This window comes from Phaenicophaeus curvirostris, chromosome 9 (assembly GCF_032191515.1).
Source record: "Phaenicophaeus curvirostris isolate KB17595 chromosome 9, BPBGC_Pcur_1.0, whole genome shotgun sequence".
Lineage (NCBI taxonomy): Eukaryota > Metazoa > Chordata > Aves > Cuculiformes > Cuculidae > Phaenicophaeus > Phaenicophaeus curvirostris.
In genome coordinates, this window is record NC_091400.1 from 36959964 (window position 1) to 36987711 (window position 27748).

Genomic DNA, 27748 nt, shown 5'->3' on the forward strand with positions numbered 1-27748 from the left:
TATTTTCTTTGTTTCCTATTCTTTCTGATTTAAAACTTCCCTGAATAAGCACATGGATAATTGTTTTAAAAAATGTTTGTGTCATGGTAATTATGCTAAATGATCAGTGATTAATCAATTATTAATTCTGTAATCATTGTTAGTTTCCAGATGTAAGCTCTTCTGCTATTCATTCTGCTAGTGTTTGATAGGAAGGGTTGGACTCGATGATCCGGTGGGTCTTTTCCAACCTGGTTATCCTATGATTCCTATGATTCTATGATAAGACTGATGTAACAAGTTCACCTACTAATACTTGCCCTTTCTAGTCAAATGCTGGTGGGGAAGTGCTCGTGTTCACTTGTGTGTTTGGAGAGGGAAAGGAGTAACTGATGGGCAGAAGCTGATGCTCCTTTGGCACTTTTAGTTTTTCGCAGGAGCTGCAGCACTGGGGAGAGCTGTATTTCTACAAGAAGTGATAATCAGTCTTAATTTTTGCCATCAACTATCCTCTTTTACTGAAATTCTTATATCCTTTGCAATAAGAAGCTGAACTTGCATTTTATGTGAATTTACCTATACCCATTGATAGCACCAGGAGCGCTAGGTTTGTTAGCTCTTTTTAGGATTTTTTTTGTTATTTGGTATCTTGAGAAGTGCAACACTCCATCTGTTTCAGGAAAAGTTGTTTTTTTTCCATGTCTTAAACTCTCCCAGATATATGAGATAGAGATTTTGATGGTAATTGGTATGTACTGTAAGGTCTTTGGTTTTGAAACTATTTTCCAAGTAGGTAAAAATTGAGAAGTAAATATTTTGAGGGTTTGGAGTCATATTGCAAGGGATATGAGATGTCTTTTTCAATGTAGCAGAAATGCATAAGTCTCTTCTTGCAGTTTATCTGTTGTTTGATGATAAAGGTTTCAGACAGCAGATGTACCATGCTTTGACTTAATTTTCAGTAGGGTTATTAAAAAACAGGAAAAAACCAAACTCATTGTGTCTAAAGTGTGTAAGTTTCTAGAGGAAGAAGTGTTTTAGCTCATAGAGCTTGGAGAGCCCACGCACCAGCTGCCTTGCTTGGCTTTAACATGGTATTTTTGGGGTGCTCAGCACGTTTGGGGAATCCTCTCCAGATGGGTGCTAGCAGCTTCCATCTGCCGAAGGGGGCAGAGTCCTTTGTCTCATCCTGTGCTTCTTCCCTCAACTATTTGCTTTTACGGGGAGATTCCTGAACCCTTAGATTTTTTAAAATGGGTCTTTAGTTGGTTCAAAGACCACAAAGGCTGTAACGATTTTGCATTTACTACATAATTTTTGAGTTAATAGTGCTCAGACTTTCCCAATACATGTATAAGGAAATTCTGGCAGGATTAACATGATGCCATAGAGATGTTCTTTTACATTAGATTGTAGATGCCTTATTAAATGGATGCTTCAAAAAAAGAGGCTTAAGTTACATCTTCATGCTTTTCTCAATTAGTTTTTTTTTTTCCAAAATACGTCTTGAAGGATGTGCTAACTTTGCACATAAGCATTCTGCGCTACTTAGGTAAATTGTGTTTAGAACTGGGAGATGATTTGTGAATTTACCTGAAAAAAGAAATCATAAAATGTGGGACCAGGAAGGCAAATTACCAGTTACGTAAGAACAGGTAGTATTATTGTTGTAGATGGGAATGATTTTAATTATAAAATTAAATGTATCATTTTTTTTTTCTACAAAATAGGTGTCAAAAGTGTGCATCTAACCAGAATAAAAACAAATAACTTTTTGTAGCTGTTCAACATTAAAGTCCTTATTGCTTTTATAATTAACTTGAGTTCAGGCTGTTTAGACACAGGCTAGATCTGCGATGGGCAGAAAGCATTTCAGACTTCAATTATTGAATCCATTGGACCATAATTTATTAAAAAGATACTTCAAAGGATGACACTTTCTGTGAAGTCTTATTACTTTGCATTTTTCATGGATAAGGAACGTGCAAATAGATGAAACTCAATCAGGTGGCATGTAAGAGTTGCACAATGTCTTAGATGTCTCAACCTTTTTTTCTTTTCTTTGGTAAAGGACCTTGTATCTCTGACTTTAGAGCCTGTTTTCCACACACAGCTCTCTACCTTTTCATCCAGGTTGTGGGGCAGCATTTTCTATATCCTTGGCTAATTAATTTTTGACTTGTGAATATGAGTCAACCTTCTCTGTGCAGAATAAGCTAACTTTATGAAGCCACAGGAACTGCTTGTAAGTAGAAGCTCATTATGTCCCTGCCCATGGCAGGGGAGTTGGAACTCGATGATCTTTATGGTCCCTTCCAACCCAAACTATTTTATGATTCTATGTGCTACTTCCTATATTTCGCTACAACACGTCTGCTTGGAAATATACTTAAAAACCAGATTTTGGCCCTTTTTGTGGACTCCGGGGCTTTTTGGCCACTAATGTCGGATACAATGTCCTCTACTTGGAATATTTAAACCTTTTTGTGGCTTACTCTCCTCCTGGCACCGCTGCTTGAATGTTTTGATTAAGTTACAGGAAGGTGTTGATCAACGTTGACTTTGTTAGAGATGTCATGAGAAAGATATGTGTGTGTGTGTATATATATATATATATATATGTATAGACACAGTCTGTAAATGTTCACAAAATTACTAGTTAATTATCTGAGGCACAAACAATGCCAGAGCTGCCAGGTTAATTAGGGTTACCCATGCTGGATTTGGCACAGCTGGGACAAAGGGGATCTTCTTGAATTCTCAAGATTTACAGCAGCTGGTGTTCAGTGCTGGAGGAGCAAACCAGCTCTTTGTTGTTCTGCCACCCTAGTTGGAAGGTAGACTCTTGACTCTTGGATTTTGCTTGATAAGATGTAAATGTGTTTGATGTCTAGAATGGGGGAGAGGAGCATAATCTTAAAAATCCAAAGGGAGTTTGAGATTTCATGTCAATATAATATTTTTCTAGTCTATAAAGCACTGCTTTTTAAAGAAAGTTGCTGACAACATAGTTTCAAGAATACAGTTTAGTGCTATGCACGTATGGTAATGTAATATTCTAAGATTTTACATCTATTTAAAAAATGAAAATATTCTTGTGTATATAGCAAAATTTCCTGAAGGTTTCTTTTCTGATTCTTTTATCTTTAAAATTCCTCTTAATGCTTCTTTTTTTTTTGTCTCAGCTAATCTCAAAACAGTTCTGTACAAGGCAAATTTGTGTTTTCTGTGTTTGTTGGTTGCAAAAAGAATCTTGAACTGAATTTGGAGAAACTCTTCAAGGGGAGACAGGAAGCCTGATAATTAAATGTGATTTCAATGTCAGTGAACATTAATATTGAGCCTCAAGTCTAAAAGTCACCCTTTCTAAAGTCTAAAAGTTCACCCTTTAGGAATAAGAAAAGGCTAAATATTATCAGCTTATCTATAGGCATTTAATTGTCTCCTCTCTTAAGTTCCATTGAATATATGTTAATCTGTTTTTATTCGCATGTAAAGAAGGTTTGACAATATAAAAGTTTAAACGTATTTCCAATCTTTTTTTCCAAGTTGCTCTGTACTAGTAGTTGAACGTCTGCTTTTATACAGCAGTTAAAATTGCTGTGACTTCAAAATTTGCTTATAGTACCTGGATTCAGTTTAATTCCAAATAGTAAATATTTTCTCATCCATCTGTATGAAATTTTTGTCTTAAATGCATTACACAAGTAATAGGGAAAATAGAATTTTGAAAAATTGAAAACAGCATGAAATTTTAATGCTCAGTGAATGTTAATGGTTAAAAGCAGCTTTAGTCAAGTTCTGAAGTTTAAGCACTTATGAAGATATTGCAGCTATTCTTGACTCCTCCAGCACATTTTAATGGTCTTAAAAATTACTTTTGATAATAGCAATTTTAGGTGCCACTTGGCATAGTATCATGCTTTTGTGTTATATGGTGTTTTCAGGCACAAGTATGATTTTTTTAAAGACTCTGTCAACTCCAAAACCGCTTGTAGAATGGAAAGTTGTTCCAGTCTAAAAGAACATTGCCCAAAAGATGGATGGTACTTCATTTTTCTAAAGCTGTAAAAGTAAAGTAGCAATTCATGGCACTTGCAGGGCAATTTGCACATACCAGATCCTTTTCAGATATTATAACTGTACAAAAAGAGTTGGAAGAATGGAGAAATAAAGCTACAAAATAAGTCAGCTGTTCAGGTTGCTTATTCTGTATTAAAGTATGTTTTCTGTGGCTATGGGAAGAGGAGCTTACAGTGATACTCTTTCTTTGTTTTTTGTCCTTTTTGTACTTTATCAGTCAGCCTCACTTTTTGTCCGGTTAATTAAAAAAAAACCTAAGCCTAGTTCAGCTTCAGGCAGATTTTAACATTTAGATTATCTTTCACCGGATTGTTTGAATTTCTGAGCAATGAAATTTGGAGTAGTGCTTAACGGAGCCAGTCTGAAATAAAGCACAGAAGATCAGTGTAGGAAGTATCACAAATGTGTTTGAAACAAACTCAAATTCACTGTCATTCCTTCCCAGTTTCTACAATTAGAGATGTCTGTCAGGAAGACCTTGAAATAGTCTGTGAAAGCCCTTCTTATGTTATTTTCAATACAGAGCAATTGTAGTACAAGCCTGCTAATGTAAAGCTTATGCCAAGCTTATCCTAAATTGCACAGCTGTAGTTCTGAATTCGGTCACACAGGAAACAAGCCAGGACATTTTCCCCTGAAATTAGGTTGCTTAGTTACTCAATTTAAATGTATGTTCTATGTAGCTCTTGATTTACACAACAAGGTTCCTAATAAAAATGTTTAGAGAAGAGGCTTTCATGGGTTTTTTTGACGAGTGTTCCCCACTGAATGACTGGTGAAAGTGTGAAATGTGGAGGTAAGGATAAGGTCTTTCAATGGGCTGTTTACTTAATGAATTATGACTGAATACTTAATCATTGCGGCATTTATGAGAATAAATTGCGTCTGAAAACAAATAAAGTTTCCAGCAGATTGAAATGTGAGGTGCATTAACCTCAGCCCTTGCCATGGTCTGTTAGAATTCCAGTTCTTGCATCTCCAGTTAAAATGAGGCGGAAAACACACTATCCCTTTCCCTGCACCATTGTAAGCTCCCAGGAGTTTGGAAATGTCAGTCTATAAAGCCTTGAGGTTTTACTGTATTCATTGATATTCTGTTTTGTGAAGCAATTCATTCTCTTGAAACAAGCTTCCTCAGTAGCTTGTACCATCTCCAGCCGCCCTGGTGGCTCAGAACCTTCCCTCCTGGCACTGGGTGTTCTGGCAATGTCTTAGTAAATCACCCGGTGCATGTGTTTTGGCTTTGTTCCATTGTACATCGGACAAACTCTCTTTAATTCTCAGGTAGTGATCAGGCAGAAATCATGTGCCTTTGTTTTCATTAATGACTTCCCATTAATTTCCTACTTCAAATGGCCACAGCGTTATCAGTGGCTCAGGCTTGAAGACCGGACTTACTGGTTCTTACTGTATATCTCTTAAGACTTTTATGCAAGTGTTTCATGTGTTTAACAAGGCAGAAGAAATGGGGTGGGGGGCAGAAGCTTAAAATACTTTGACTTCCTAAACCATCTTTCAGAAGCTCTTCTTCTCTTTCTGTTAACGTGGAGGGAAAGGGTCAGAGTTGAAAAGTGTATGCTTGAAATTTAGCCTGCTGCTTAATGCTTACTACTCTCACTGAACTAAGGAGCGCTGCTGACTGTTGGGTGTTTGCTTTGTTTAATTGTCACTAGAGAGCAAAATTAAACACGTTAGGGCAAAATTGGTAATTGTCCCATTAGAACAAAATTAAAATGCATATAAATGCAGAGGGGAAGGAACAAAACTTTATAAACATAGACTTCTAGGTCAACTTTTGAGGTACTAGAAAACTCCCCTCTGTTCATTTAGGCTTTTCTTTAACTCTGCTCCCAATCTTCTGGCTCTGGAAAAGAGTATTGGCTTGCTTGCGGTGTCAGGCTTGTCCTAGTACCAAATGACTGGTCAGTGCTTCAGTCTTGGAGACGTTGTCTTCCCAGCATTTGGTGTTGCACTATCGGAGTTCTCTATAATTGCATGAGTAGCAAATCAAGTGGCTCGAGTATCTCAGTTGGTGCAGAGCACAAGCAGAGAGCTGGGCTTGTTAATCCAGTGTTTAGAGAAAGAAGTTTGTGCGTTAGCCTGGGGTTGGATAGGGGCTTCAGGAACTGCAGGGGTGGACCAAGGTGCCAAAGCCTCCAGTCTTGCTTGTCTGGTGTTTGTTACTGCTTTGGTGTCAGCTGCTGCTATTCAAACAAAAATGCTGCTGTGTTCTGCTTCGCCAGGTCAGCAGTGGGATGACCTTCCCTCCAGGCGAGAGGCAGCAGCGTGCCAAACTGCTCCGGCATTTCTGGAGGATATACCTGGCTGGGGGGAAGTTAGCCTGAAAGCTCTGGCTTGTGTGCATCTATGCTTGTTTTAAAAAGGGGTTAGGCTGGCTGGTTATAGAATCATAGAATCACCAGGTTGGAAGAGACCCACCGGATCATTGAGTCCAACCATTCCTATCAAACACTAACCCATGTCCCTCAGCACCTCGTCCACTTGTCCCTTAAACCTCTCCAGGGAAGGTGACTCAACCGCTTACCTTCCTGTAATTTTTGCACATTTGACTTAAAAATTATCTGAGTGCAATGGGTGATGATTCTGAGGCATTAGCAGAGCTCTTTGTTTAGAGGCTTCACAGTTGCAGTGTCTTAGATTAAAGATGGCAACCAATTTTAATACAAAATTTTCCATAATACCATTTTTGTTATTCATAGCACATAGTCACTGAAGCGGATCAGAATCCTAAACTCTTTTTAAATTGTTCTTTGCTGCAATGTTTAGGCATAATAAAATGGTTTATTGAAGACACAGGGGGCGTAGAGAGTCAGTAGGGAATGGTTGGATGCTGTTCCTTCCTGTACCCTGTTGAGATGGTACCATGTGAGGTAGTGACTAGGTTCAAAATCAGCTTGCTCTAAGATGTTGTAGCTGCTACACGCTTTCATGAATTCAGGAAGAGATTGGATAAATTAACAGAAATAAAAAAAAAAAAAAATAGGAGTTAAGACTATTTCCTTGGAATATTGCTTTTGTAGGCTGGGCTTGAAGATGGGTTGGAAGTTTTTCTGTTTAACAAATACAGTGTTGTTCAGTGCCTCAGTTATTGGGCCTCGTGTCCCCTGAGTTCACAGTGTTGCAGGAAAGCTGTTGTCACCGTGATGTGCCTCACCTTGCAATATGTTTTCAGCTTGGATTAAACGTGCAGACAAATACCGAGTGTTTGTGAAGTTTAACGTGCTACACTTCATTAATAAAACAAAAGGGGGGGTGAAACATAAATACAGAGCAATTGCACAGTGTGATTTTCTCACTTGCGGAGAAGCCTGAGGTGGGTAAGGGATTGATGCAGAGGAGTAATAGAGCCTTCAGCAGCCACTGAGATAGTTTAGGGTCTGCCAACAAATAATTTTTCTGAGCAGTTAGTGAGCAGAAAAGTGTCTTTTAAATCAGGCTGTGTATCTGCTCAGAGCTGAGTCAGTTTTTTTGAGATTGCTTGTTGTACTCACTATGACAGTTTGTTTAAATAAAACCAAACAAGACTGCTTATCTGGATATTTGAAAGCAAAATTGAGTCTAAGATAAAATGTAAAATAAGTTAGAGTAATAACTGGGTGTTTCTGAAGCAGCTGGAAGAAGAGGTGGTGATTAGCACAGTGAAGTGGAATTTTTTTTCAGTTTTAATTTCAGGAGCACTTAGGAGGAGATGACAGATATTTCACAGAAAAATGTCCCCAGAGAGGTTCCGGATGGCTTTTTGTTTTCCAGATGAGTGTGCTGCACCCCCTGCAAGGCAGCTCGCTTCTTTTGTCAGGATAAAACTCGTTCTGTCTTTGATGTGGTAGGACTAAATTACTGAACTTTTCTGAAAGCTGTGCTCTGTTATGGGAATACAGATCCCCTCTTGAAAGTTGTAGGAGACCTTTTTTTGGTTATTGTCACTTAAATTTGTAAGGCTTCACGGGGCAAGTTACTTTTAATTATTAAAACTTATGAGCAGTCAGTATAATTGCATGCCTAATAGTGATATCATTTAATGATCAGAACAGCCAACTTCAGACACAGCTCCTAGCTAACTCGCATTTTAGTTAACTGGAATTTAGGGATATATGAAGTATGAATGGGTATTTTGGGTTTCCTAGTAACCGTGTTTAGTAGAGGTATGTTATAGGCAGTACTTTATCGCTGTGACTACGTTTTCGTTGTCGAACAGCCTCCAAATGTGTCTTTACAGACGTGTTTACAGCCATCACTGCAAATGTATGAATATGGGGCTCACTGGAACTGTTTTAAAGGAGAGGTTTGCAAAAGCTGCTGTAGCACCATAAGCTCCTTCTGCAGTTAATGGGGAAGAAGTGCATCCCTCAGGGTATTTGGAGCAGGAGAGCATTCCTGAGGTCTTTCAAAACCTCTTTGGAGAGGGACTGCTCTCTCAGGAGAATCATAGAATCATAGAATAACCAGGTTGGAAGAGACCCACTGGATCATCGAGTCCAACCATTCCTATCAAACACTAAACCATGTCCCTCAGCACCTCGTCCACCCGTGCCTTAAACCCCTCCAGGGAAAGTGAATCAACCACCTCCCTGGGCAGCCTCTGCCAGTGCCCAATGACCCTTTCCGTGAAAAATTTTTTCCTAATGTCCAGCCTAAATCTCCCCTGGTGGAGCTTGAGGCCATTCCCTCTTGTCCTGTCCCCTGTCACCTGGGAGAAGAGCCCAGCTCCCTCCTCTCCACAACCTCCTTTCAGGTAGTTGTGGAGAGCAATGAGGTCTCCCCTCAGCCTCCTCTTCTCCAGGCTAAACACCCCCAGCTCTCTCAGCCGTTCCTCATCAGGCCTGTTCTCCAGCCCCTTCACCAGCTTCGTTGCTTTTCTCTGGACTCTCTCCAGAGCCTCAACATCCTTCTTGTGGTGAGGGGCCCAGAACTGAACACAGGATTCGAGGAGCGGTCTCCCCAGTGCTGAGTCCAGAGGGAGAAGAACCTCCCTGGACCTGCTGGTCACGCCGTTTCTGATCCAAGCCAAGATGCCATTGGCCTTCTTGGCCACCTGGGCCACTGCTGGCTCATGTTCAGTCGCTGTCAACCAACACCCCCAGGTCCCTCTCCTCCAGGCAGCTTTCTAGACAGACTTCTCCTAGTCTGTAGCTGCTCAGGGTTGTTGTGCCCCAAGTGCAGGACCCGGCATTTGGCCTTGTTAAACCTCATGCCATTGGACTCTGCCCAGCGGTCCAGCCTGTTCAGATCCCTTTGCAGAGCCTCCCTGCCCTCCAGCAGGTCGACACTCCCACCCAGCTTAGTGTCATCCGCAAACTTGCTAAGGGTGCACTCGATGCCTTCATCCAGGTCATTGATAAAGACATTGAACAGGGCTGGACCCAGCACTCAGCCCTGGGGAACCCCACTTGTCACTGGCCTCCAGCTGGAGTTAACTCCATTTCCCACCCCTCTCTGGGCCCTCCAGCCAACCAGTTTTCCACCCAGGAGAGTGTGCGCCTGTCCAGCCCAGAGGTGACAGTTTCTCAAGCAGAATGCTGTGAGAAACTGTGTCAAAGGCTTTACTGAAGTCCAGGAATATCCATCCACAGCCTTCCCCTCGTCCAGCAGCCGAGTCCCTTTGTCATAGAAGGCGATCAGGTTAGTTTGGCAAGACCTGCCTTTTGTGAACCCATATTGACTGGGCCTGATCACCCAGTTCTCCTGCATGTGCTTCATGAGAGCACTCAAGATCACCTGCTCCATGACTTTCCCTGGCACTGAGATCAGACTAGGAGATGGCAGGAGAAAGAGCCCCTGGCAGAGAGGATCTGGGAGGATACAGCTGGCCTTTGGGATGGTGGAAATGAGGAGTGGAAAATGCACTGCCATTAGCCATAACCCCCTGGCTAGGGGGAGGGATGGTCAAAAGGGACCTTGGCTACCCAGGCGTCTGATCCTGGCTCGTCTTGGGACTGTCCCCACTTAGGTGTTTTTACAGCTTTCCACGTTGCCTGCCTGTTTTCCCCACTCATACCTTCTTATTAGCTGATTCGGTAACATTTGGGTTTGGTTTTATAGATGTTTCTGTTTGCTTTAGCTATAAAGTTGAAGTAGAGAGAAAACCTCTCTGAAGTGTAGCAGTTGGAGGTGGCTTTGAGAAGACGCAGAGGAGGTGAAAGGAAGGTGGTACAGCAGCTCTCCCTCGGCAGGGTACAGGATTAATCTGGTTGTTACGTTTGTTTTGGCTCAGGCTGTTGGACCTTGCTGAACATGTTACCTAGAACAATGATTGAGGGTTTCCTTGGAGCCATCTCATTAAAAATAATTAGAAATTAAAATAATGAAACTTAGCTGTCAGAAACCAAATGCATCTGAGCCATGTAACTGTTCCATGACCAGTTTGTCACATAGATTTTCCCTGTGCTCCTGAGGAGTCAGCCTCTTTATTTATCTGCCTTTGCCTTGATCATGTAATTGTAAAGCAAATGCGCTGGTGAGCTAAAACAGTGAAGTTAATGACAGGAACAGAAACGCTTTTCTGGAAGCTTTTAGGAAAGCTAAAAAGGAAGTCTTCGTAGTTTGTTGTTCTATGTACCGAGTTAGGTTTGCCTGCTGCCTTTTCTGTAAGGAGCCTGGCGGGAGGGCACGGCTACATCATGATTACATTTACCACGCTGCCGCGTAGACAGATGAAAACTGCAGCTTGGGAAGCTCATTGATGTAGAGCCTTTTCTGCCTTCCTGAAAGTGTGTTCAGTTCAGTATGATTTGACTTCTGTGCCTCCTCCATTATGCCCAGGAACTGCAAGAACAACTTGTTTCTTGTTGAGAAAGGTAAAACAAGTTACTGTAGAACACACAGGCTATGGTTCAGCGTGTCACTTCTCCCTGCGATCCCAGCAGAGTGGTGGATCCTTGCCTGGGGAAGACAAGGAGGACAGCAGCCTCTGGCTGTGCAGGGGTCCCACCACAGGAACTTCTTCTCAAAGGAACTGCCTGATGTAAAGAAACCATCTTCTCTCATGGCAGTTGCAGTAGAATCATAGAATAGCTTGGATTGGAAGGAATCCTGAAGATCATCCAGTTCCACCCCCTCTGCCACAGGCAGGGACGCCTCCCACTGGATCAGGGGCTCCAAGGCCCATCCAACCTGGCCCTGAACACCTCCAGGGATGGGGCAGCCACAGCTTCCCTGGGCAACCTGGGGCAGTGTCTCACCACCCTCACGGTGAAGAAATTCCTCCTTATGTCTAGTCTAAATCTGCCCCTCTCCAGTTTATACCCGTTCCCCCTCATCCTATCACTCCAAGCCTTTGTGAACAGTCCCTCCCCAGCTTTCTTGTAGCCCCTTCAGGTACTGGAAGGTCGCTCTAAGGTCTCCTCGGAGCCCTCTCTTCTCCAGGCTGAACAACCCCAACTCTCTCAGCCTGTCAATAGTCTTATTAAAATTTTGAGTTGTTTTCTGGTGATAATCTGCAGCGTGAAATCTGAATGGTTAAAATATCCAGTAGGGTTATAGGGAGGCCCACAATCAGACGTAGGGTGCTGTAAAACAAGAGAGCAGAAAAACGTGATTAAATATGTCCTTTGTACATCACCTCTGATGTAGCAATTATCTATGCTTGTTTATGTTGAATAGAAGAATCTCTTGCTACTGAAATATTTTCTGTTGAGGAACGTTTAAATAGAATTGATATAATAACATCTAATCCTATTGCAGAGGAGTGTTTCATGTAATTCTTTTGATAAACAAATTAAGTATGTCTCCAAATGCCGATACTGCTTTTTCGTGCTATTCCTGCTGTGGAAGAGTGTTCCAGGATCTAACTTCTCTGCAAGTCCCAGAATGAAAAAAAAACACTGTTCAAGCTGGAAACGTACTTTTTAAATCTGTGGGCAGCATGCAGCCATTTCTCCTTTGCACCATATTGTGCTTTGCACTAGTATTGCTCTTTAGGTAAGGAACTCGGATTTCCTCCTTGATATTTACCTAGTGTATTTTTAGAGAGGTTTCATTTTCCTAGACTAAATAATTCAAGCCTCTGTCATCTTCATAGGGGGGTGTGTGTCTATCCTCTTTGTGACAGGAATAACCTTTCTGTGCAGCTGGCTCAGTGTTATGATGTTTTTTCACGTATCGGATATTTCCCACCAGGTCTGGCTGGTGCTTGCGAGTTAAGCGCGGTGCTGGAGCCGCTTGGTCTTATTGCTGCTACTGCTTATTGATTGTGGTTTGGCACAGAAAAAGGAAAGGCACCACCCATGTGTTTAAGGCGTGTAATTTATCTTTAAGATTTTTAATTAAAATTATTGTCTGCCTTTGGATGGGAAATTTGTGTAAGAGTGCAATTTTAAATTTATCTGTTCAGTGTATGGTGATGGATGTGAAGCTAAATAAGGCTGGGGCGTTATGAGGCTCAGTCTTTGAGAAGGGAATGAGGGGTGACAAGCATCTTAAAAAGCATTCTCATATTTGGCTCGTACTGACATTGTTGAAATTATATGAAATAATCTGCAAACTCTTATCTGTGCAATAAAAATACACATTTCTTGAGAAATTTTTTATTGGTGCCATGAGGGTAATCCACAGCAAGATTTCTATGACACATCCTGTTTATTTTTTTTCTCCCCTAGCTATGGAAATAGATTTGGATGTTGCTGCTCTTTTCATTAAAATTTATCTCATGGTAAATTTTATTGCTTCAACTGTTCACACTTGCAATAAATCCTGTGCAAATTGCTGAACTTAACTATACAGTCTGCATTTTCTCTGAGACCTTATATCTAGATTTCAATGCTCTCCATTTTAAACTTACTATATAACCGACTTGAGTATAATTCTGGAAATCCTGATGTGTTTGATGAAAATAACCAATCCTGTGAATAGGCTGCTAACATACGATTGACTATTAATTTTGATAATTTGTATATCGAAGAATAGCACTGGAGATTGGCATGACTTGGGTGAGCTTTTCATTGAGACACCCAGCAAAGAGAAAACATCATCGTGGAAATAGAGATGATGGGAAAAAGCTCATTTAGTTTTTCTTAAAAAAAAAAAAAATTATCCTTTTGGTGAGGCACATGCAATTTTTGAATTAAAAAAGTTGTCCCTGCTCTGGATTTCTTTGTCGGTTTGCATCCAAATGACTGTTCAATGGTGAATAGCGGCACCCTTTGTGAAAACAGACTCAGCAGATGTTTGTATCCTTGAGCTTCATTGCCCTAACAAAGAGTTTGTTGAAAGGTCATACAGTTACCCACATTCTAAACTTCTAGAAAAGTGTAAAGGGTAGAGTTGTCTCTTACGGTTCAGTTATTCTTATAGCATCCATTGAAAAAACGTAAGAGTGGGGAAAAAAAGTATTTTATTTCATGTAGCTATGCAAGCTTGCTTATCTTCCCCCAGGAAATGCTCATAGGAAATCACAACAAAACAAAAAGTTTAGCTTTTTAGACCATTTATTTGCTCTGTGAATGCCTTCAAAAGAAAAAGCTTTAAAATTCTTAACAGCAAATATTCAATTTTTATTTATCAAAGTAGAGCTTATATGAATAAGAGGAATAAGTAGAGTATTTGTTCATTCAAGACTTTTATTTAGACTGCTTGGGGACAGCAAACTGAGTGAGTCTATGAGACTCCGCAAGCGCTATCGCTGCTGTGAGGAAGGAGAGGGAGCAAGTTGTGTCTCTCAGTTGAACCCATCAGTGTTGCTAGAGGGAATTCCTGTGCCATGGAGACGGCCTTTCTAGGCTCCGTCTGAACAGAGAATTACAGAATCACTAGGTTGGAAAAGACCTCTTAGGTTATCGAGTCCAACCATTCCTACCTGCCTCTAAACCATATCCCTGAGCACCTCAGAGGCCTGAGGGATCGCTTCCCTAGTTTGATCTTCCTTCATAGACCTTAGCTGTGCTGGGTGATTATAGTCTGAAATTAGCTGCTGTTGAAGTCAGTCGGTTCGCAGCTCTTGTCATAAGGTAGGAAGCAGCATTTCACTTCAGCTTGCACTTGCAATTCATTTACGGATGATTTCTTGTTGGGATTTCTGTATAAAGCATTGAGTCCTCTCAGTTAGCGCTGTCATTTCTTACCAACAGGGTGCAGCCCTCCACGTGGCCGGGGCTGTACCGAGCAGCTGGGGGGCCTCTAAATGTCTTTGAAAATATGGACTGCAACCTCGTGTGCAGTTCTCCGTGGGAAAATGGGAAGGAGACTACTTATCTCTTATTACGCTGTCAGTGGTACGGCAAGGCTCCTGGAAAACGAAAAGCACTGCTTAATTAATTTTTATTTCTGTGTGCTTTAAAGAGGTGATATTTTTTTTCTACTTAATGTAGAAAAACAAATAATTCACAAAGTATAGTCGTCAAATGTAGTACACATGCTTTTATGAGTTTTAGGGCTACACCTATGTGTTTGCTAGCTCTGCATGTATTGCTTTATGTCTTTGAACCTATCTTTTGAGTAAACCAACAAAATCTTACTTATTTTCTTTCATTATTCTGCTCTGCTTCCATTGATGGCTCTAAACTTTTGACTGCAGACTGGCAATATGAGGGTAAGATGGAAAAATGTGACTTCCTGAACATTGCTTGTCTGTTTCCAGTTTTTGTTTTGCTTAGAATATTATGAAAATTCTGTTAGCGCTCTTTAAGTAGATCTTTTTGTTACAATTAAAATTATGTTTGTTTCTGTTGTGTTTATATTTTTTAATCATTTCTCTGTTATTTCTTTGGGTTAAATTACCATTGCATTATCCCTGTCTTGAAGGACATTTCCTTCCCCGAGATCCCTGGCGGTATCTCTAGAGCAAGACATGAATGGGTTTATTAGTATAGCCATCAAACTGTGTTGAGGGCATATGTGACAACCATTCAGCGTGTCTGTGTCCACGACAAGGAAAGGAAGGCTCATGTAAGACATAACAGAACAAACCATATTTAGTTTTTGCTGTTTAAGTGTTTATTTTAAATGTGGATCAGCATCTGAGATGCTGAATCCTTTGTCATCGGATTCTCCCTTTCCTTATTATCTGAGTAAGGGATAAGCAAACAGCTCAAACTCTGATTTTCTGTGACTGTAAGTTAGCTAACAGTTGTAGCTCGCATATACGTTGTGTTTAAGTGAATACTTGACTTCAGTACACTGATTATGCTGACTTGTTTTACAAAAAAGTAACAGAACCTCGAAGATCTTTCTTCTGGAACTGGAAATAACTTTTCTTTTCATCTTTATAGATTGCAAATTGGCCAGAACAGGTCCTCCAGCCACAATAGTTCCTATCGATGAAGAGAGCCGGAACGGTGAGTGACCCAGTTCCCCGCTGCACCCCTTCCATCTCCCCGTTAGATTCCTGGGGTGAGGCGTGTGGCCAAGAGCTGCATCTGGCGCGCAGCAAGGACTCTCTGCTACAGCTCTTGGGGATCGTGGGTGGAAGGGGGACAATGTTCCAAAATGCCAAGAGGGTGGTGTCTCTTCCTAAAAAATTATACGTTATGACTTTGGTCTTTGACTCCAGATACTCCTTATGAAAAGGCCTTTACTTTTAACAAGTATTTAGACCACAATAATTTGTATTACGAAGGTGGATTACCTCCTGTGTTCCTTATATGTGAGCTTATTTTGACTCTCTAACATCTTATGTCAGTATTTGAGTTACCAGAGGACAGTGTTCTGGCTAGTCTTTGGTTTTGGTGTGATTAGGTGAAACTGAAACCTGTCTCTGAAGTTCAGTACAGGTGTGAACATTGCTGTCTGCTGGGTTTCACATGCAGCGTTTAGAAGGTCATTTGGTGTTTCACTCTAAGTTTAACAACGTGAGTTGACAAACACATGAAACGGCAGAACTTGCTTGCACATAGTCATGGAAGTGTCAAAAGAAATTTAATGTCTCTCTTTTTTTATTCTCCTGTCAAATCACGCAGTCCTCTAATTGCTGATCTGTCATATCAGCACTGCTTTGATGCGGCACATGGGAATGCAAAGAAGTGCTTTACCCCACTAGAGTCAATGCTCTGTACAGATGGCTGTTAGTCCTGATATTACAGAATCAATACTGTTACTGCTCTTCCCCGAGTTTTATTTTGTGATGTTGTCTTTTTAACCTCGTAAACTAGGCACTGTTGTGTGCTGCAGGTGGTTATGATTTATCATATATGGGTGCTTGAAATGGTGAACAAAGTCCAGCTCATACTCGCAGAATCTCTCTGCCGTTCTCCTTGGGGGACTGCTTGCTGTTGGAGTTGCTCAAGGTCAGTCAGATAAATGTATGCAGGTTGTACTGGTGAGAGAACTGAAAAGACCAATTCTTAATAGACCTATGTGGTCATGAGCTTATATCATGCTTATATCAACTAAGAAAAACCCAAATATTTTTCTTTCAGAGTGTTTAAATGGTATGTGCTCACAACATCCATGGTAATCTTACTCTTCAAGATAAATTTTGCAGTACTAGTTGGCTAGTTGGAAAAATTTTTATATAGAAACATAGAATCAGCAGATTGGAAAAGACCTCTTGGATCATCGAGTCCAACCATTCCTATCTGCCACTAAATCATGTCCCCGAATATCTCATCTACCATTCAAGTGTCCAGAATCAGTACTATGTTTATCTTTTTTCAATGTATGTACTATAAAGGAGTCTTGGGATTTCATGCTTATGAAATAATTGCATCTGTATCACCTTGTTGGGAAGGCGTCAAGTGTTCTTGATCATATATAGGTAGCACGGGCATGTTTTTCTAGCGCTTTATTCTTAGGTGCTAGCAGCACTGGAGTTATTTATCTGGGGTAAGTGTTGGGATCAACAGCCAAAACTGAGGCTAGGTGTTGACCAGAGAGTCATTTGAAATATAAACAAAAGGACAGAGAAATAAAAAGCTTGCAGCTCTAATTGAGTAGCATAGTAAACTTTATTTCGCAGCTTGTTAAAGCTTGAGTCAGTCTTTGCTAAAAACTGGAGACTTTAAATATGTATTCAAATGTAACTGGTCTTGCAAGAAAGATGGTTAAATTGAGTATGATGGGGAGAGGTGTGAATTTCCTAATAGCTTTGCGTAGGTCTGCTATGATGTGATTTATCTATGTTGTTCTGAATTCTTATGAACCATTAACTCCCCATTAAAGAAGTCAAATTGGAAGTAGAAACTTCAGCTTGTGTGGTGTTGATGGAAGTGACACACCTCATCTGTAAGTCACAAAAAACAGATGTCCAGTTCTAGGGCTAAAATGTCCTCAAACCTATTGGTGGCATTGTTGAAGTGGTCAATTGTACCCTGCCCGCAGCCCCGGGTGGCTGGAATCAGTGGAGAGGAGATCTCAGTACAGTGTAGGCGGCTCAGCCATTGAGTTGATGCTTTTACTAGTGTACTTGATGCTACTGAATTGTTTTTCCATGAGTCTTGCTTAAACTTGCAGATATTTTAAAACAGAGGAATAGTCACAACTAAGGATGCAGAGCAGCTACTAGCAAATGTTTTCCAGCTCCATGTGCTTGTCCTTACAGATGGGTTCAGGTTCAGGGCAGATGCTTCGTCTTGCCAAAGGAGAGGTTGGATCCATGCTGGCTGTGGGTATTGTTGTACCCACCCAAGCATGGCTGTGCACACACACGTACGTCGGGGAGTTAGAAGACTCACTGAGCAGGTAACACTTTGTTACTTTGATGAGTCCTGCACGCAACTGCACTGATCCGTGTTGGTTTAGGGTAGCTTTGGCTTCTTTTTGTGGTCATATTTACACACTTATATAAGATACGTAGGTAGTGTCTAGCTATGCTTTCTGTGTTGCAAAATAGAATTACACCCGTGTTACTAAAGCTCATCATATGCTGACGGTTTGGTTCCAGGAGAGCCAGGATTGTATCCTGATGGGTGCAGCTCAGTTTGTGTCACCCTATGTTTTGGGTCCTGTGATGGTTTGTGCTCTACAGCGCTGCCCTTGGCTGATGTCCTTACATCATGAGGAGATGATGGACCTCAATCAGATTTACAGAGTGGCCCCATTATATTCAGTAGAAATTATTTGTGAGCAGAGGCCATTCTTTGTAACCTTTCATCCTTCCTGTGCATTAAAACACAAATTCATATAATGGTAAAAGGTCATAAATAAGTCAAAACAGCTCAGCCACCAAAAAATCTTTGTAAAAATCCTTGAGAAGGGAACACATGGAGGTTATAAAGGGTAATGAGGAAGGTCGGTGGAAGCAACATGTTGTGAATAGGAGATGTTCTACTAGCAGTTTTTGGTACATTGGGAGCTTTGGTACAAGGAATGGATGTTGCTGTGTTATAGAGCCTGCAGTCTGAGAGTAAATTAATGGATATCATCGCAAGGATCGCTGAGGTGAGTGTATTTACTGTGCATGTGAATTCCCTAGACTAGTCTGTCAAAAATTATTTCAAATCATTTGCCAATCATTCTCAAAATATGTGGTATGTCACTGCTAGAAGTGATAGTGAAGCTGTAGTGGTAAGTACTTGGATGATACTCAGATTATGTTATTTCTAGTGACCAAATATATTTTGCCAATAGATGCAAAGAAACAACCCCACCTACATTTGTTCTAATACATAGAAATATGTCTCTAGATCACTTACAGCATGAAATCTAATCAGGTTATTTTAATTCCTTGCACTGCACTGCTCAGAGGTCTGTTGTTCATGTTGGACTGTCTCTTCTAAAGCTTCAGAATGAAGATCTCAAAGCCGTAACTGAGTTAACATCTCAGTGTGACATTTCATTTCATCCAGTGCGTATATTCATCAAGTTCTGGCAACTGAATAAACAGAAAATCTTGCTTTAGAAGTTTATGTTTAGTTTTCGCTGTGCTGAAAATTGCTTCTCAGCATACTGAGTTCACTCATTTCTAATTCACAAAAAGTCCAGAGACCAGCAAATCTCAGGGAATAAAAATATTGAAGAAAATAACTATGCTTTGTTTTCATAGTCATACACACAGTTACCTGTCTGACCTTTAAAGATCTCCTTGAGAGATCAACATAGAAGTTAGGATTTGGCAGTTTTGCGCCATTGAATTGATATGTTTTTATATCAAGTAATTTGGGAAAAATTGTAAGTTGTTACAGTTGTGTTCCTGTAAAGAATCCTAGAAGGGATGAACTTAAAATTTTAAAGATAAAAATGTATTTTTTTCTCATTTTCCATTGTTTAACTGACTTGAGATAGTATTAGTAGCAAAATTTAATTTTTTCTAGATATGTGGGACTTTTTCTTATCATCGTTTTCACCAATGGACTTTATTTCATTATGGAATTTGAGACATGGTTTTAACTTGAAGATTGAATGAATGAATGAGACTTATTCTGAACCAAGTGCTTATCCTAGGTAGATCAGTAAATATAGTTCTGCTTTTAAGTTTGTTTTTGGCGGTTGTTTTTATTTATTGATTCTCCAATCCCCTGTCCCTTACAATGGTGTAAAGTGCTAATGAATAGTTGGGCCATCTCCACAAATTACTTTATCTCTCTCCCCTCTCCGTACGGAAGTCTCTGTAATCAGCATTGGGGATGTTTGCTATTTGTGGAAACACAGGTAAGTGTGGGAATGAGCTTTCCTGGCTGTAGGTGGGTTTGGTATTATATTTATATCTTTTCATCTTTGTGCTATCTTAGCAGCAATCCCTTGTCAGCCTCGCTTCCTGGGGTGGTGGAGGATGTGTGGTCGCTGCAAATCCCCATCAGTAGCTCCCTGCAGTGGGGATTAAATGGGAAATAAAGCACAAATATGTAGGAACCCAGGCTGTGGTTTGACCTTTTTGGTTTGGTTTGTTTTTTTTTTTTCCTTAATGCTACTGGAGGAATTTCTTTTCAGTTTAATTGTATGTAAGGCTGGGGGAATGGATCTGATTACTAAAGCACATTGACAATGTGACTGCGAATTGCCTTGCCATACCAAACTATTTTAACTTGGTTTTCAATGGCAATTGACAGGGATTGAAGAAAATGTCACTAGAGGCACAAAATGTGGAACCTCTCTTCTGAGACGGGTTTAAGTGTCCTAATACATTTCCCGTGGGCTGTGTGATGGCTTCCTACCAGCCGTTACTTTATAAAATTTTCAGTGACTACCGGACTAGGCGGGAATTGAACTAATGAGCCTTAAAGCTTAAGGGTCCTGCTATCCATCTCCTGCATGGATCGTACGCTGTTTCCTGTCTGGCTGCCTTGAGACATTTTGGCTGAGGGAAAACAATGGATTTAGTAAAATACCGTTTTCTGATTTGGAAAGTTGCTGTGATTGAGCACAGGTATATTGAGATTTGCATCTCTTAAGAGTTGTAGTTATGTGTTCTTTTCCTGCCTTTCCCTTCTATTTCAGAAAAAGGATGAATTAATGACTTGAAGGATGAGAAAGCATTTAAGCATCTTAATTTCTTCAAATACTTTTTTCCTACAGAAATTACTTCTCTGAAATTATAGCTGTGTTGAAATTCTTTGAGAATTATTCTGTTCCCCAGTTGAATTTTGAATGGGTCACCAAGGCTATGTAACTGGTGTAAATTACCATTTAAAAGGTTTTTTTAAACATTCTAATGTCCCCTTGAAGCCCACGCAAGGTGTTTGGGTTATTGAAACCCAGTGTGCTTTTTCAAGAAATACTCAGATTTAAGTGTGTGATGTGTTGTGGTTTTTACCCTCCGAGGAGTTGCTAAGTTCTCATTAGTGGAATTAAAGTCTGCAGCAATTAATCTTGGCGTTTGGCCCTGTAAAGCCTTAGCAGAGGAAGGAAATGGCCTGTGCTTGGTGAAGTTGCTGTTGCTGTAGAAATTTTCCATGTGGAGTTCACAGGTTCGTGTCTCCCTAGGCCTGTTGAGTCTTTATATCACCTGTAGGACTCACTGTTTTGGCTTTGCTGCCCTGTCTGCCATAGCCCTCCGTTTACCAGGAATGCCACGAGTCAGTTAGCACTCGGCGAGAGGAAAAGCTCTAAGATGAGCTGATGGATGGCCTTGTCTTCTCAGCACCTGAGCAAGACTTAAAGCTGTGCCATGGCAATTAACAGGGCTAGAGCAAAGGAGAGATTTAAACCTTAGCTCTGGGTTCTTGCTGCAGGAGGGAGGACTCGAGTTTAGTTTAAGCTGTACACATGCTAGCATGTTGCACAGAGGTGTTAGAATTCATAATGTTATATATTCTTGTAAGTTATACTATACTGTCTTTATAAGCTGCTCACTCTTTAATTTTAAACCAACGTATTGGCACCTATTACCTCCTGTCGCTCAAAATTCACCTTTATGTAGTGTTATGGAAAGTCATCTTAGTTTGACTATTTCAAGGGATCCTGAGAAATATGTGTCTCAGCTCTGGGATGTTTGTGTGGATGTGGGAAGGGAAAAGAGACCAAGCTGTCATGTACTGTAATACTGTAATACTGTAATTTTATATTGATTTTTATTAGTTTCCCCCTATGTGCAGTTTGAAGAGTTCTTGTGTTTAACTTTTGCTTGGTTCACTATTTCTTTTGCAGCAGTTAACAATTACATTTTTATAATGGGGAAAAAAAATCAACTTTTTATCTTATAGGTTGTTATCATTCCTGTGAAATGTTTCCAGGGAGAAACTCCTTCGGTCGATTTCCAATCTAAGTTATACAATTGTCTCTATGCCTCTGTGTCCACAAATAGATTTTTTTCATGTCTTGAGACAATCTTCCAGCATCCTAAAGTATTTGTGCACATTTTTCGCCAGCCGTGGAAAGTATTCCTTTTCAAATAAGCCTTCACCAATCTGAAATCCGCTTTCTGTAGCAATGGATATGTGGTATGTTGTGTATGAGTGTAAGTTAAGGTATCACAGGCGATAGATAAATCTTGGAATCAAATACTACCTTGCTGAACAAGGGAGAGGCGTTCAATCAACTTTGCTTCTAAACCACCTTTTCTTTAATTGTAAAACTAATTGCTGCTCTTGTACACGTACTGCTGCTTTCTCGGGTCCCATGTGCACATCTGAGGATGCTTAAATAAGTCTAGATGTCTGTCAGCCAAGGGCTGCAGTCCAGTCTAGTGATACCCGTTACCTTCCAATGCAACCTGGGTGGCTAACACGATCGCGGTGCTGAGCATCAGCAGGCTTCTGCTGGATTTGTGTGTGCTGATGCTATTCCGGGATCGTTAACGCTGGGGCCATGCGGCATTAGATTAGGCAGCAGTACAAATCTGATCTGGATCAGGCCCAGGCGCTTAATAATGTTTTGTCAAATTAGGGCACGCAGTATGGAGTTTGTTCTGGCTTTATGTTTTTATATGGGATGAAAGGTGATTCACTAGATCTAATATCTGCCAGGCTAAGTAACTTTTATCAGAAAGTGTTACCCTTTCAGAATGTTTTTGACAAATTTTAACAAGAGGAGTGGATTTGTATTGATCTGTGGATACCATGTGGCAGTGAGGGCTGCTACTGAGGGCTGAAGACAGACTGTATGATGTTGCAGAGTACTGTATAGTCCAGCCCCATGTTCCTACCCCCAGACTGATTTAGAAGCCCGAGTGTTTCCTGTCGCCACTTCCCTAAGTCATCCAGATGAACACTTGTTGTACAGGCTGCTTTAGCTGGAGTCTACAGGTGGTGCTGCAGATATGGAGATACCCTGACGCTACCCAAAAAAGGAAGCCCACAGCTTATTGTTGATGGCTCTGCCGAGTACTGGACCTAGTTCTGCATAATGCAGGGCGTGTCTGTGTGGCTGAGAGAGCTGGGGGTGTTTAGCCTGGAGAAGAGGAGGCTGAGGGGAGACTTTATTACTCTCTACAACTACCTGAAAGGAGGTTGTGGAGAGGAGGGAGCTGGGCTCTTCTCCCAAGTGTCAGAGGACAGGACAAGAGGGAATGGCCTCAAGCTCCGCCAGGGGAGATTCAGACTTGAAAAAAAATTCACCGAAAGGGTCCTTGGGCACTGGCAGAGGCTGCCCAGGGAGGTGGTTGAGTCCCCTTCCCTGGAGGGGTTTAAGGGACGGGTGGATGAGGTGCTGAGGGGTATGGTTTAGCGATTGATAGGAATGGTTGGACTTGATGATCCAGGAAGTCTTTTCCAACCTGGTGCTTTTATGATTCTATGGTTTAGGCGTGTGTTGGATAGACTTGGAGAGGGGTTCCTTGTGAGACCTCATCTGGAGTATTGTGTCCAGTTCTGGAATCCTCAACAGAAGAAGGATATGGAGCTGTTGGGACGGGTCCAGAGGAGGCTACAAAGATGATCAGAGGGCTGGAGTATCTCCCATACAAGGCCAGGCTGAGAGCGTTGGGGTTGTTCAGCCTGGAGAAGAGAAGGCTCCAAGGAGACCTTAGAGTGACCTTCCAGTACCTGAAGGGGCTATGAAAAAGCTGGGGAGGGACTGTTTATAAGGGCTTGGAGTGATGGGACGAGGGAGAGTAACTTTTAACTGGAAGGGGGAAAGCTTCCCCATGGAGCTGTTCAAGGCCAGGTTGGATGGACCTTGGGCAGCCTGATCTAGTGGGAGGTGTTCCTGCCCATTGCAGGGGGGTTGGACCTAGATGATCTTTAAGGTTCCTTCCAGCCCAAGCTATTCTGTGCTCTATGAAATCCACCAGATTCCACAGGCCAGGGAAGAACCATCAGCAAGTGATGTACTGACTGTTGCTGGGTGCAAGTGCAAGAGTATCTGGAAAGACCCAGTTGTGGCTACCACGGTTTATTCCTTCGGCAAAACTTTACTTCCCTCTTGAGAATTTTCTGAGTGCTCCGGTCCAAGCACTGTTCTTAAATTTCTCCCGAATGGAGGAAGATTGGCTAATATGCCACAGCTTAATAATGTACTTGTAGACAATTCCTCTTTTTCTGTCGTTAGTTGTGCGCTTGGTTGCCAGAGATGGAAATGTCATTCTTTTGTATTCAGAGATACAGCCAATTAAGAGTAAAGCCTATTTGGTCTTAATCAGCTGTCCCAAGAATCATTATTAAATGCAACAATAGGATTATTATCAGACCATAACAAATCTATATTTCAAGAAAAGGTAAATGGCCTGGAGGAGTACAGCTGCTGTTCTAGTCAGATAGGAGGACTTAGTCAAGCAGGTGAAGGATAAGCGTAAAAACTAGAAGTTTGAAAATTATCTTACGCCCAGCAGATAAATGTCTTCAACAAGATGGAATATGGAATATTTTTTTTTGTGACTGGTATTTGTGGTTTTCCTCCTGTTCTCCATGCTAGCAGCCGGCTCATGCATGTTGGTGCTCAACTCGCTATCTGAAGATGTTTAAATCAAAATTAAAGTATCACTTCTTAGCTGACAATTTGATTTAGTTTATGAATTCATGAGATGGGATAAGAGGCCTAAATTTATGAAAATTATTTTTGTTTCACTGAAGCCTGTTTAATTTCCATTCTGAAATTATACATTCTTAGGATTTTGGTATTAAAATTTTCATTGAAAAGTCATGAATCTATTTGGTGTCTAATGCTCTTTTATAACATGGATTTAAATTCACACTCGTGTTTTTCATGAAGGACAAATGTGTAAATACTAAAGAAGCTGTAAAATGGATGAGCTTATTATTCCACTTTCATTCAGGAGCATAAACATCAGCAGTGGCCAGTATTTAAGTAGAGCTTTTATTAAAGATCTCTACAATTCTCCTTTTCTGTATTTTGTTCATTATCGTTTTTAAGAAAACAAAAGTGCCAAAAAGCAGAAGAGAAAATAAGCAGTCCTTTTAGAAACTAATCCATGTATTCTTTGGGACAGAAAATAGTGAGACAGCTGAAGTTATTTAAAATATTTCTGTGCTGTCAGCTGTCTAGAAAAATATCCAAACCTGGTCCTGGTGCTTTCGGAGGAGATGAAAATCGATGTCTTTAACTTCAGGGTCAGGGTTTTTTTTCCCCTTACTGTCATCGTTAACCATCTCACCTACCTCTGTAGGTTCTTAGGTTCTGTCTGCAGTCATCAGACCTGTTTTGTTTTCCCTTGAATTGTCTTTGTACGGGTTAAGGTGCCACATCTGAGCTCAGTGTATCTGCTGAAACCTTCCTTATGCTGACAACTTGCAACTCTCCGTGAACCCACAGGTGCTAATTCACCTGCAAGCTACAGAGATTTATTCACTAAATATTGACTGTAGGAGTAAATGGCAGATCGGACAAGACCATAGATCTCCTCTGGTAGTGATGTTTAAGATGACAAAAACCTGGAATTTTGCTCTGTTTTGTAGTAGGTTTACGTTTTGTGAAGACTGTTTATGCTCTGTAGTGCTGAGGCCTTTTAGAAATGTGTTTGAGACATACTTTTTTTAGTGGATGTTCTCCTCAGAGTGATTAATGTTTTCTGAACAACTCATCTTTGACAGTTTGAGTATTTTGAATAAATTATTCAAATTACACTAATCGATCCACTTGTATGCCCAGTTTGTCAGTTTACCTTTGCAAATGAAGAACTACACATTTCCACAATTTATTTCTTTCATATAGCTTTGAAACTTTAAATGCCATTTCACTAGCAATATTCTTTGACTATTTTCTCCTTTCCATTTCCAGTAAAGCAGTACAAGGGTAGGACATTTAATACCTTTTGATCCTACTTAAAATCAGTCTCCCTCAGGGGGTTGGAGGTGGCTGTTGTGATCAGTCCTCTCGTAGTAATTGCCACGAGTGTTATGTTGTGCTTTGTACAAGTTTTAGTATCGGTTTATTCTTGCCGTTATTGTTACATGACATCTATACCCACAGGACATTAGCAGAGCGTGCTCTGTTTTTCTATTCTTTGCAAGCAAAGACAGACCACTGGTGGCCTTGTTTTGAAATCTTTGTTTGGGGTCTATTCAGAACACAAGTAGAATTTCTTTCCATGGTATGGTTTTGAGTAAGAATAGTGTTTTCCACGAACTGTATGTCCAGCTCTGTGTTTCGCTGCCTTTTGTCATAGCTAAAAGTGGGAAGCTCTAGGGAGTGACATCTGTTCTGAAGGTAGAGGCTTGCTTTTGAGTGAGGTAAACCATCATATCAACTGGTGATCATAGAAGACCCACCGGATGATTGAGTCCAACCATTCCCATCAAACACTAAACTGTGCCCCTCAGTGCCTCGTCCACCCGTCCCTTAAACCCCTCCAGGGAAGGGGACTCAACCCCCTCCCTGGGCAGCCTGTTCCAGTGCCCAATGACCCTTTCTGTGAAATATTTTTTCCTACTGTTCAGCCTAAACCTTCCCTGTCAGGGCTTGAGGCCATTCCCTCTTGTCCTGTCCCCTGTCACGTGGGAGAAGAGCCCAGCTCCCTCCTCTCCACAACCTCCTTTCAGGGAGTTGGAGAGAGCAATGAGGTCTCCCCTCAGCCTCCTCTTCTCCAGGCTAAACACCCCCAGCTCTCTCAGCCGTTCCTCATAAGGCCTGTTCTCCAGCCCCTTCCCCAGCTTCGTTGCTCTTCTCTGGACTCGCTCCAGAGCCTCAACATCCTTCTTGTGGTGAGGGGCCCAGAACTGAACACAGGATTCGAGGAGCGGCCTCACCAGTGCCGAGTCCAGAGGGAGAAGAACCTCCCTGGCCCTGCTGGTCACGCCGTGTCTGATCCAAGCCAAGATGCCATTGGCCTTCTTGGCCACCTGGGCCCCTCCTGGCTCATGTTCAGTCACTGTCAACCAACACCCCCAGGTCCTTCTCCTCCAGGCAGTTTCCAGCTAGACTTCTCCTAGTCTGTAGCACTGCATAGGGTCGTTGTGCCCCAAGTGCAGGACCTGGCACTTGGCCTTGTTAAAGAACTCCGTGCCTGGACCTGCTCCTTCTCATTGCTGTGCCTACGACTGTTGGAGTTCAGCAGAGATGGGAAGGGTGGCTGGAGGTGAAAACCTTTCTGGCATAGAAAATATGGTAGAAATCTATGGTAGGACACGTAGGCCGTACCATGGTACAGCTAGGAAAAAGTCAATAATGCTTTGAAATGACTATCCATTAGAGGGTGTACGCAGTACTGCACTCGCTTAAACTGTGATGATGCTGAAGTTGTCATCTTCCCTTAAATGGCTAAAAAGAAAAAAATCTGAGGCTTAGTAGGTTCTTGTTGAGCTGTTAAGAAGGTTACAACACATTTTGGTGCTGTTACATTTTTGCGTATATATCAGTCTTCAAGCTTGATAGCTGGCCAGTTTGAGTATTATATAGAGCTGTAGAGATAGTGTATATATAGGAATACTTGTGGAGAGAGAGTAATTGGGTAAAATGTCTGTTTTACCAATTTTTACTTCTAAAAATGCACCTTTTTTTTTTTTTATACAACTCATGTCGCTGAGGGTTTGGCTTTCTTTAGTTGTTGTTTTTTGAGGTTTCTTAAAACAGCCATCATAGTTTCATTAGTGTTGTTCATTTATAGCAATGGGTATAAACTGGAGAGGGGCAGATTTAGACTAAACATAAGGAGGAATTTCTACACAATGAGGGTGGTGAGACACTGGCCCAGGTTGCCCAGGGAAGCTGTGGTTGCCCCATCCCTGGAGGTGTTCAAGGCCAGGTTGGATGGAGCCTTGGAGCCCCTGATCCAGTGGGAGGTGTCCCTGCCCATGGCAGGGGGGTTGGAACTGGATGATCTTTAAGGTCCCTTCCAACCCAAACCATTCTATTATTCTATGATGCGCCTTGAAGGAACGCGGTGAGTTTGTCTCTGGTTTTATGCATGTATTATAGGGTTAGGGTTAGCTTTTTTGAAAGGCTAAACATGTTAGAGCTTCAAGCTTAC

The 27748-nt window shown here is 41.3% G+C and overlaps 1 protein-coding gene across 5 annotated transcripts in view; it reads left to right on the plus strand.

Annotated features, from left to right (window-relative positions):
- Nucleotides 1-27748, plus strand: part of PCDH15 (protocadherin related 15) — a 599860-nt gene that overhangs the window by 265093 nt on the left and 307019 nt on the right. For 3 of the 5 annotated variants that reach the window (XM_069863953.1, XM_069863954.1, XM_069863955.1), the window contains 2 exons: nucleotides 14591-14605; nucleotides 15285-15350. In XM_069863953.1, the coding sequence (XP_069720054.1) occupies nucleotides 14591-14605; nucleotides 15285-15350 (81 nt within the window). The remainder of the gene's footprint in view (nucleotides 1-14590; nucleotides 14606-15284; nucleotides 15351-27748) is intronic. The other 2 variants (XM_069863958.1, XM_069863956.1) reach the window with 1 other exon arrangement.